This window comes from Arvicanthis niloticus, chromosome 25, assembly GCF_011762505.2.
Source record: "Arvicanthis niloticus isolate mArvNil1 chromosome 25, mArvNil1.pat.X, whole genome shotgun sequence".
NCBI lineage: Eukaryota > Metazoa > Chordata > Mammalia > Rodentia > Muridae > Arvicanthis > Arvicanthis niloticus.
The window spans coordinates 2,882,830-2,894,931 of NC_133433.1; the positions used below are offsets into that span (position 1 = coordinate 2,882,830).

Here is a 12,102-nt window from a genome sequence, read left to right on the forward strand (position 1 = left end):
CTCACAGTCTTCGCTTTCTTATGGTCTACACCAGTCCACAGCTTTCACTACTAAAACACTACAACTTCAAAGCTCATGCGGACTCTTGTAGACTCTTCAATGCTAACTATTATCTCGGAGTCCCCTCTTGCCCAACTTATTGGAAAATGGGGGATTTTTAAGTTCTAAATAATAAAAACTACTCACACATAAAATAGGATTGAAAACATTGTATAATAGTATATGTGTAAGTATTCAATTACTGCTTAGTGGTAAACTGATGGCATAATTTAAAAATGTGTGTTCATTAGGTTGCCACGAATCTGTCTAATTTCTATAAATTATGTCTGTTTCCTTAGAAGGACACCAGATAGGTTTTCAAAGTAATTACTAGAGACTGATGATGTTTTACTCTGGAATTATAAGCTTTATTAGATTAGAATTTGAAGCTCAACCCGTTTTCTTTTTTCTTAAAAAGAAGAAAAATTAAACCTTACTTCTTTTAGACATGGTTTCACTTTGCAACCCCCATGTCTGGCTTTGAACTCAGAGAGATCCACAAGCTTCCGTCGCCTGAGCGCTGGGACTAAGGGCAGATGCAACAATACCTCAATATTAGTTCAGTTTCTACATTGTAAAATGTAACCCTGGTCATTGAAAGTGTGATGGAAGCTTTGCACAGTGGCAGTATCGTAGCCAGTGAGGTTTATCCAAGACACGATTATTGCTACCTGAAAACTTAAAATATGATGGAGAGAACCTGAGCATTTATTATACAGTCAGATTACCTCTTTTTAATTAGTCACAAATACAAAATTCTTTTGGAAGGGAACAGGAGCCCTCTTCCCCATTACTCATCAAAGGCTTACGATTGTTAGTAAGATTAACTGTGCCAGGTAGGGGCCTTTTAACTGTAGAAAACCTCAAATCCTCTTATTATACTGTTTTTTCACATGGGGAATGTTTAATAATTTATATAATTCCACTTGAAGAAATAACTAAAAACATTAGTATCTACTAATTCTTGAATCCAATACACCATGAGAAAAGTTTTATTCTCATGCTAATGAAGAAAGCAAAACAATGTCTTGGTCTTTCAAGACAGTCCCCACCTTCAGGGTGTGATGCTCTACAAAGCCCTCCCTCCTACCTGTTACTAAGTTTGTCCATGCCCACACACGGGGGAGGACGGCAAGGAACCCTATGCTGTTGCATGTGTGCCCTTTCCACCTTTCTCTTCATCACACTTTTGCTATAAATGTAAATATACAACATAGCCAATATCCTATAAAACTGTGAGTATTTTTTTTGGCATCTAATAGTCCTTAAATACAGCTAATTAGACCTAAATTAAATCTAATAGATTTAAGGTTGGTTTCCAACTTCAAAAATGACACTATAAACAGTAACATCAGATACACTCAGGGTATCTAGGGAATTGGGTAAAATATTTTATGCTAGTTAAGAATGGCTTAAAATATTATTACATAAAGAAAAATACATAAAGAAAAAAGATGGAATATCATTTTTGGTGAAGGTGTTCCATCTTTCTGCATCCCAGGCCATGTTATCACAAACGTAGAAACCACAAAGGTACAGTAAAGCTGCACTGTTCCTGCCCTCAGATGGCAGTATTTTAAAGTACTGTGGATCTGAGGGTATTCAAGTGGCTTAACATGGAATCAAGCATTATAATTAAAACAAATATTCCTTCCACTACTTTAATAAAGACAGCCCCCAAGGTTTTACTTAAAGCAATCTAATAATATCTCACTCATTTCTATTTTTCAAAAGAATCTACTGCAAGTTATTGGCAGCCAACAGTGGTGGCACACGCCCTTAATCCCAGCACTCAGGATGTAAAGGCAGGTGAATCTCTGAGTTTTGGATGATGCAAATAATGTATGTTTTTGAAAAGTAGGGGAAGACTGGGGTTTCTCGGTTTGTCTGAACATGTGCCAGGCATTCTACTACTTCATCACGATAAAGTCATGCATGTCAAACCAAGGTAGGAAGGGGATTCGTTTGGAAAGAGGCATTCGGCAAGAGGGAGATGACGGAATGGGGGTAAAAATGAACACAATTCACTATCTACAGGTATGGAAATGGCAATGAAGGGGAAATGTCTTTACCTGCTGAGCAAATGATCATTTAAATATATATAGGGTTCTTAATGCCATTTACGTTTTTATCAAAAATGATGATTTTTATTCATCTATGAAATTACCTTCATAAATTATAAAAGCATTTATCAACTGATACACTGAAGGGTCATGTGTGAATCTGGTATAAAACATAGCTTGTAGACCTTCCTGTTAATGAACTAGCAGCAGAGCTAACTAGCTGTCTGAGTTGTGTGGGCTCTGGCAAGGTGCACTAAACCGGCAAGCCTTGCCTGGCTTCAACTTTCTGCTTTCCAGTTAGGACAACACTCTGCAGCAGCTCACCCATAGGCTCCCCAAAGAGACAGGCTGGACAGGGAGGAAGAGGCCAGGGACAACAGAAGTTTCAAATAGTTGTATCCTCCACTAAAACAGACTTAGGTGTTGCTTTTCTCTCACATCCAACAGAAGAATAGGCAAAGGTTCTCCTGCCTGTTACTTTCCTTTCACCTGACTGCTGGAGATGTGAGTTATGTTTGAAAATTGGTTTCAGTGTGGCAATATACAGTTTTCTACCCATCTCCCTGGGTACTGCATGAGAGGTAGCTATGTTCACATCCTATGAAAATTGGAGCAAGAAGCATTTAAAAGTACCAGGATCATTAATCCAGTTCCACAGCTGTTACACCAACACAGGTGGTCTATGATACCTGATATGACGATCTCAGGGACATCCAGAATGTTGCCAAATGAAGCGGTTTTACGGTGGCCCCGTTTAGGCTTGGAATAGGCTGAAAAAACACACATGTACAGTATACATGCAAACAACCACACACAGTAACACAGGAAATGACTCACAACAGAACAGTTCTGAAATAGTTGTGTGAATTACATCTCATGCAGAATGGCATGCAGAACTATCTAACTCTTTAATCCATGCTTAGGGAGGTGACGTTAATGAGAAAAACAGTTTCAGAAGTTTTACATACTGGTTTTAATTAGCAGGAAAAAAACAACAACAAATAAAGATAGACAAAGCTGCAGGACAATGAAGAAGCTCAATTTCCAATGTGTTCTTAGAAATAGTCTACCTAAGTGGAGTCAATGGTGTGAGGAGAAGGTGGGGAGGGCGGGCGGGAGGTGCAGGAGTTAGTGAGACAAGCTGCCGTGTTTGTGCTCATGACACAATAGAAGCAGGGAGATTCTACATTAGGTGCTTCTTGGAGTGTGCTATAAATCAAATTCTGTGATTATCAACAGTTTTCAATCAAAGCATAAAACATATTTTCCTAAGTACATCTACAGTCTTTCTAATAAGCTGAATATTTATTGTAGTTTTAAAAGTTTAAAGTATATAACTGTTAAACATGAAGGCTGTCAAAAGCTGGAGTATGAACCTTTCAAAGTAAGACAATTCATTAAAAAATTCAAATTATTTAAAATTCAAAGAATGTATTGTCCTACATTTAGGTAGAGAGGACAAAGTAATTTATTTATGTATGAGTATCTTTGAACTGAAAAAAATGTCATTCTTATAATATGTTATTACACATCTGTATCTGATTAGAAAAACAGGGTTAGCAAAATCATAGACTATTTTTTGTTGTTGTTGTTGCTGTTTTTGTTTTTCGAGACAGGGTTTCTCTGTGTAGTCCTGGCTGTCCTGGAACTCACTCTGTAGACCAGGCTGGCCTCGAACTTAGAAATCCACCTGCCTCTGCCTCCCAAGTGCTGAGATTAAAGGCGTGCACAACCGTTGCCCAGCAAAATCATAAACTATTATCATAACATTACTTTCCCTTTTGGGGCAGACTCAATATCATGTGTCTATTCTGAACGATGCCTGTAAACTGAAATGAATTCCCAATAATGTTGGGGGTATGTCTCTGTCTACAAAGACATTTGTGCTTCATGGAGACCAAAAGGCCATTGGATGGCCACTGACCTCTACTAAACCTGACATTTTCTGAGGATTTACCTGAAGTAGGAACAGCTATTTCCCTACTAATTTCTAGTCTTGTCTTTTCCTTAGTATGGACTCTGACTTTACTAATGCAGCAATGTCAGCTCGGGCTCAGACCCCTTGTGGCTATGTCTATGGCTCAGACCCCTTGTGGCTAATGGCTTTATATAGAAGCTGAGGCCCTCTTGTGGCTAATGGATGAACGAGGAAGTTGCAGAAATGGTTTTCAAACGCTTCCACCCTTCTGCTATCTCTTCATTCCTGCTACCTGAGCTGTAGAAGTGAGGGTTTGAGCTGTCACAGCCATTTTGGACCACAAGGTAACCTTGAGGACAGAAGTTAAACAATAATAGATTGTGACACAGAGACACAGAAAACCAGCTGCCTAAAGACCATGAGGCATATGAAGACCTGTCTATATGTGTTTAGACACTGTTATCTTCAGCTATTCCTTCCTATCTAAAGGCTTTTAGTGCAGGTTGATAAAATCAGTGATTGTGATTAGTTTAGACAAATACAGTACAGTTCATCTGGATGCCACTTTCTACAAAGAGAACACACATAATCAGAATATTTTACTTAGAAAACAACTATGTTTAAATTTTTTAAAAAGTCTGTATATATAATCAAAAGATATGCAGATAGATCAAAAATATCTCCTGAAGAGAATTTATACGGTTTTGTTATTTGTTTACACTTTCACATGCTCCAATACAATGCTCATTTTTACAATCCACTCTTGTCTAACCTTGGAAGATCAGAAATAACAAAATAAGACCCAAATTAAATTGGCACCACTAAAATGAAACCCAGTTTAGAAAAGGTGCTGGTTCACTAGGTGACAAAACGTCATCCTTTTTCATTCTGGCCACTTTGTCTATTATACATTTTAAGAGCTGACAAAATGGAATTTAAACACTATCAAAACCTGTCTGATGAAACTGCTACTATCTTATCATCAAACAAGTAAACACCTAGCTGGGCTATTCTTGTTGGTGGCAGGAGAGAGCAAAGACAACACAGCTCCTTCAGCATAATTTTCTGCCAATGATTTTTTGTTTCTTTGGCTCAGCATAAAAACAATGGAATTACTCAGTCATTGAAAATATTCTGGTATTGGTAGAATTTCGATTTCTCAGAGCTAGTTTATGTTTGAGAAGAAATATATTTGATAAAGTCTATAACTAGGAAGATGTACTTTACAATTTAAATAAATTTTAAGCCATAGTTGTCTTATTTAAAATTTGAACCAAATAAGCAAATTTACTCCTGGGAGCTTAGAAAACACCATAAACCCACCGTCAATTTAAGAAAGACACAGCCCCTCTGAGAGCCCTACTGAAAACAATCGCCAAGTACCATGTAAACCATAGGCATTTTCTCTTTGGGCTTGCAGCTCCTTTACCTGCAGTTGCCACGATCCTCGCTTCTATTTCAGACATGTCAGCACTCATTCTCTTGCCCTCAGACGTTGGGGGCAAGCTCTCCACACTGCTCCCACGAGAGGCTCCCAAGCTCAGGCGTCCAGAGTCACTCTGTTAGAATTATAGGTCAATCCCAGTTACTGAGGTTCTTTTCATGTAGAGATCCTGGGCAGCCCAGGACGAAGATGGCAAGTGGCTTTTTATGACGATGGTACTGTTCTGAAAGAGGGAACCTTATAATGGAGGGAGCTAACAAAGGACAATAGGCTCAGATATATGCTGTTCGAAGCAATCAATTTTAACCAATAACAGCCATAATCCAACCAACCTGAACAGGATGAAATGATAGCCTTGTGAGAACTTCTTAACTGATCCATTGAACCAAAATGTATTTCATGCTGTTTGTAGGACCCTTAGCTGGGTGGGGATGGATCATGGGGTGGGAGTGGGGGGGAAGGGCAGGGTTGACAACAACAACAACCAGGAGAAAGAAAAACAACTTGTTTGGTAAGAAATGACAGCAAAATTTCATGTCTCTCACCACAAGCTTATTTGTCTGGTACAGAAAGAAAACTCAGGATTGTTATATATTGTTTTATATATATATATACTGTATATCAGAAGATGGCAAGTAATCTATACAAGTAGTATAATGTTCTGATTACTAGTAAAGAAAGCATGCAATTTAACTTTTTATAACAAACCTGTTGCTTTGCCTGGTTTTTCAACAGTTTTGATTCCAAGCGTTTAATAGTGTCGTTTGTGGCAGGAACTTGCTCCATATTTGTGTCACTTTTATTACTGGTATTTGTAGAAGCAATGTCCATGAATGAGCCTAGAAAAGCACACATGTTTATGACTATAGGTTGAGAATAATATGAATGCTTTATTCAGTACCTGATAAGACATAAATAAAAATAAGGCTTCCACACCAGTGAAAACACCCCAAACAAGCCAATTTTAAATCAACGTTGCAGACAGTACAATAAAGAATCAACCTCTCTTTTATGTGGCCATGAATAACAATAACCTAAGGGTTTAACTCCAAAGCAGAATTGAGGGTTATTTGCTGAGATGGCAAGACTGGATGATGACTGAGTTTGAAGGAAGAACCTGGAACTCAGTTTGGAAAGCACTGTGTCAGTCCCTATCAGACATCAGGTTCTGGATATCTGAGAATGAAATTCAGGTATTAGATGAAAATTCAGGTATTGTCTCTTCCAGTCCCAGGCACCCAGGAGGTATGGGTTACTATGCAGACACTGCCAGGTCCAAGAACCATACCACACACAAGAAACCCAGTTACAAAGATACAAATCTCTTAAGGAGTTGACCCCAAGTTCCTGAAGAACATGTACTTTGCCAAGAAGCACAACAGCAAGGCCTGAGGAAGATGCAGACACAGTGTCAACACAATGAGTGCATGAGCAGAGGCCATCAAGGCCTTGTGAAGCCTAAAGTGGTTAAGCCCAGGGTGCCAAAGGGCTCGAACCACAACCTTAGCTGTCTTGCTTTTATGCTCACCCCAAGCTTGGGAACTGGATTCGAAGCTACATGGCCAAGGACCATAGGCTCTGCCAACCAATGCCCAAGGTTCAAACCAAGACAGAAGCTCCAGCTCCAGCTTAAGGCCCAGCTTCAGCTCCAGCTCAGGCTCCCAAAGGTGCCCTGGCCCCTGTGAAGGCCCCATAGAAAAGGCTTCTATCTGCCAATGTGGATAGATGGACTGCTTCGACATCATAACTACACACTATTTGCAGATGACCTGTGCTGTTTTTACAAGTAAACTTGAGGCCAGATCTGTTTAAAAAGACAGAGAGATGAAAACAAACAAAGCCCTGGTATTTGAAATGGTAACCAAGGATGTGGAGATTAATGGCTATGCAAAGAAGCCAACAGCTGAACCCTGGGCATTCCAGCACTTATAGCTGAGGAATAACCAGCAAAAAGAACAAAAACAAACCAAAACCAAGCTAGGTATGGTCTCCAAGATACATCGGTTTCTTGAATAAGTCTCTTTAGAAAACAAAACAAACAATCAAAAAGCAGAACAGAGGTAGTAAAGAAATCCAATGTTCACAATCATCTGCAGTAGTTTGAGTCAGCAGTATCCACAGAGAAACAGTCGGGTGTGGTGGTGGCATGAGAACTCATGAGGTTTGAGGCAGGACTATGAAGTTGAAGCTAGCCTGAATCATACATTGAGTTTTGGGCTAGCCTAGATACAAAGATGAAATTAAGAAATAATGTAAGAATAGCATTCACAGCAATATAATATTCAATCCTTTAGACTTAACTAAGCAGTAACACCAGCTATGGAAGCTTAGCCTCAGGACATTCACAGAAGGTGAGGCACCTGGAAACTTAAACTGTAGTGAGTCCTGAGATATGAGGAACTAAAATGCAAACACGGACATTGCTCTTTTCTTCATGACAAACTTCATGGGATGGAGAGGAATCCCGAGGTTGCTCTGACTCCTGCTTACCTGTGCTGGTGGCTGAGTTGCTCTGCCCTTCGTCAGAGTACTGACAAGGATACTGTAACGGCTCATCTGCTCCTGGGAAGTACTGTATAAAAGCAAGCCACAATTTAAAATGCCTTTAGTACAGAGTAAACCCTGTTACATGACATGAGTTCAAGAGTGTCTGCGCCACTGCTGTAGTTTAAGGCCCACCTGAGTTTCCCCTCAGGCATTGTACTGAATGTGGAGTGACTTCTGTTTTCTGATCAGACAAAGATGATGATATGTGCTCCTTTTGGAAAATTTAGCTGCAGACAATGCCATATGGCCACACAAGCACTGAGACGACAGGAAAGAGAAACTCTCTAGGGGAATAGCAGGGTCACTGTTCATACTGCACTGGACTAGGAAGAGTGACATAGATTGTCCAATTGTTGTGATGACTGTTAGTCTGACAACTGGGAATGAACACATCTGAGTCAGCTTTAGAACTGAGATTTTAAACAATAAGAACATCTCTTATGGAAGCTCTCTTAAAAACTGGGGACATAATGCTAAAATATTTACTAAACAATCAAAGTAAAATTTAGGGGAAGATTTTTTTTTTCAAATTAGATGAAACATGAGCAAACAATTATAATTTTACTTACATAGCCTAAAGTTTAGGTGTATGAACTTAAGTAAAAGCTACCACTTATAGCTCTAGTTGGAAAAAAAAAATCTATTTTCAATAAAAGAAAAAAAGAACTCTAAAATATTTGAAATAATTCTAATGTGTTTAGATGTGTACAGTAAGGAATTTGATTATCTCTCTAAAAGGTTTTTTTTTACCTAAATTAGGATTCTATAGGGCCTAGAAAAAAGTATAGTTTTTATTGAAATCTGATAACACGCAGCAAAAAGCCCAAATAGTAAAAATGAATATTATTCAAATACATGTCTTTTAAGATACATCCCCAGCACAATGTAGAAATGACTGTATTTTGATGAAAATCTAACAAACTGAGTTTAGTTCAGCATATTATCAATCCCATATATTTGTAGGCACTGCAAAGCTTTAAGACCCTCTACCAACATCTCCCATAGATTCTGGACCCCAGCACAAAATATTTACCTGTAAATCTTAGTATAGGACAGCAAGCCCAGACACCTGGTCTAACCATCTGGCCATTACAGAGAGCTAGATATTTCTGTACAAAAATGTTTTCTCTTCTAATTACATGAGTAAGAAATGCCTATTCTAACTTGAATAACACAGGAAAGTAGACTGCGGAAAACAGTTACCATGCTTTCATTTTAAATGTCCATTAAAAGCTGGCATATATTAAAGTCCCCTAACCCAAAGCCCCTCAAAAGAAGGATTATACCCGCATCAAGTGAGTCATTATTTTCACAATTTCCTCCATTGAAGGGCGCTGAGAAGGGTCCTTGGACCAACAGCGGGTCATCAAGCTCTCAATGGGCTTAGGTAAATTTTTGATCAGCGGTGGTCGAGTGCCTGTAATTGAAAATTAGAGAAAGAAAAGAATTAGTTACCCAAAGGGCAGTGCAAGATTTTTAAAGTTTATTACTAACAATATCTGAATTAGCATTTTTATCTTTAGTTTACCATTTGCTGTTTGTATACATGCATGTACCCTACCCCCTGGTCTATCTTTATCTATTATTTTTTTTCACAAAGGGCAAAGTACAGAAAAACTTGCATTGAAGTCTGTTGCACATGGTGATAATAACAGTGAGGACTAAGACTGTTTCACTTGGGCTAGGTGCACATCTTTAATTTCAGGACTTGTGAGGCAGAGGCTGGTGAACCCATAGGTCTCTTTCAGCCAACACTGACTGAGACTGTCTCAAAAGCTAAACCAAACTGTCTCAAAATTCTTTCAACAAGTAGCAAAGGCTAAATGCATTAACTAAGAAAAATGAATAGTGACTTGAGGAAAGATGAATTTTTAGACTACAGAATCTTCAAATATACTTGGAAAAAAAATCTTCCATTTACAGAAAGTGGCCAACTGGTGTCACACTCATTGACTTCCTCCAGCTGTGGTGTCACATTCATTGACTTCCTCCAGCTGTGGTGTCACACTCATTGACTTCCTCCAGCTGTGGTGTCACACTCACTGACTTCCCTTCAGCTGTGGTGTCACACTCACTGACTTCCCTCAGCTGTGGTGTCACACTCACTGACTTCCCTCAGCTGTGGTGTCACACTCATTGACTTCCCTTCAGCTGTGGTGTCACACTCACTGACTTCCCTCAGCTGTGGTGTCACACTCACTGACTTCCCTTCAGCTGTGGTGTCACACTCACTGACTTCCCTTCAGCTGTGGTGTCACACTCACTGACTTCCCTCAGCTGTGGTGTCACACTCACTGACTTCCCTCAGCTGTGGTGTCACACTCACTGACTTCCCTCAGCTGTGGTGTCACACTCACTGACTTCCCTTGAGCTGTGGTGTCACACTCACTGACTTCCCTCAGCTGTGGTGTCACACTCACTGACTTCCCTTCAGCTGTGGTGTCACACTCACTGACTTCCCTTCAGCTGTGGTGTCACACTCACTGACTTCCCTCAACTGTAGTGTCACACTCAATGACTTCCCTTCAGCTGTGGTGTCATACTCACTGACTTCCCTCAGCTGTGGTGTCACACTCACTGACTTCCCTTCAGCTGTGGTGTCACACTCACTGACTTCCCTCAGCTGTGGTGTCACACTCACTGACTTCCCTCAGCTGTGGTGTCACACTCACTGACTTCCCTTCAGCTGTGGTGTCACACTCAATGACTTCCCTCAGCTGTGGTGTCACACTCACTGACTTCCCTTCAGCTGTGGTGTCACACTCACTGACTTCCCTTCAGCTGTGGTGTCACACTCACTGACTTCCCTTCAGCTGTGGTGTCACACTCAATGACTTCCCTCAGCTGTGGTGTCACACTCACTGACTTCCCTCAGCTGTGGTGTCACACTCACTGACTTCCCTCAGCTGTGGTGTCACACTTCACACTCACTGACTTCCCTCAGCTGTGGTGTCACACTCACTGACTTCCCTTCAGCTGTGGTGTCACACTCAATGACTTCCCTCAGCTGTGGTGTCACACTCACTGACTTCCCTTCAGCTGTGGTGTCACACTCACTGACTTCCCTTCAGCTGTGGTGTCACACTCACTGACTTCCCTTCAGCTGTGGTGTCACACTCAATGACTTCCCTCAGCTGTGGTGTCACACTCACTGACTTCCCTCAGCTGTGGTGTCACACTCACTGACTTCCCTCAGCTGTGGTGTCACACTTCACACTCACTGACTTCCCTCAGCTGTGGTGTCACACTCACTGACTTCCCTTCAGCTGTGGTGTCACACTCAATGACTTCCCTTCAGCTGTGGTGTCACACTCACTGACTTCCCTCAGCTGTGGTGTCACACTCACTGACTTCCCTTCAGCTGTGGTGTCACACTCACTGACTTCCCTCAGCTGTGGTGTCACACTCACTGACTTCCCTCAGCTGTGGTGTCACACTCACTGACTTCCCTCAGCTGTGGTGTCACACTCACTGACTTCCCTCAGCTGTGGTATCAGTGAGCATAACATCACAGCTGAGGGAAGTCAGTGAGTTTGCTCTGCTGTGGTGTTGCACTGACCAGTTGTAGTTACCACTTTACAGGCTGAAAACTGTCAACTGTTTTATAGATTTAAAGCCTGCGATGGTATTCTTAATAAGCCTCCCCACTCCAGAGTGGCTTCAGATACATTACAATCTTTGTAGTTTATTCAATCAACAAGTTTAGTTCTTTCACTCTGTGCTTCACTGACAATCCTTTACTGAAAACTGAGAGGAAACACAGTCTTGGTCAAGGCTCCTATAGTTTCTACACTAACACTATAGGATGTAACATTAAAGTTGGTAGAGGAAACTGACAAAGCAGCTAAGATTAATTTGATGACAGTTTGGTTTGGCCAATCTACAAATGCTCTGAAGAGTTACAGTGTTTGTTCTGTGCTCACCTGAGGACTAGTATACAAATATGTAGTCATCGGAGTGATTAGAGGCATGTGAAGTAAGTGATGCTGCAGTTCCTTCAATGAGACTTTTTCAGATCGACTGCATATTAGTCATATTAGTGAAGAAGACATCCTAACAAATCACATTTATGGACAGACGCATCACTGGAG

At 40.6% G+C, this 12,102-nt stretch overlaps 1 protein-coding gene and 1 pseudogene across 2 annotated transcripts in view; one reads left to right on the forward strand and one right to left on the reverse strand.

Annotated features, from left to right (window-relative positions):
- Positions 1-12,102, reverse strand: part of Map3k7 (mitogen-activated protein kinase kinase kinase 7) — a 57,673-nt gene that overhangs the window by 21,193 nt on the left and 24,378 nt on the right. The window contains exons 8-12 of one of the 2 annotated variants that reach the window (XM_076924041.1): positions 9,298-9,428; positions 7,955-8,036; positions 6,173-6,303; positions 5,450-5,579; positions 2,792-2,872 (exon numbers count right to left, since the gene is read on the reverse strand). In XM_076924041.1, the coding sequence (XP_076780156.1) occupies positions 2,792-2,872; positions 5,450-5,579; positions 6,173-6,303; positions 7,955-8,036; positions 9,298-9,428 (555 nt within the window). The remainder of the gene's footprint in view (positions 1-2,791; positions 2,873-5,449; positions 5,580-6,172; positions 6,304-7,954; positions 8,037-9,297; positions 9,429-12,102) is intronic. The other variant, XM_076924042.1, reaches the window with a different exon arrangement.
- LOC143438690 (U4 spliceosomal RNA) lies at positions 650-730 on the forward strand (annotated as a pseudogene).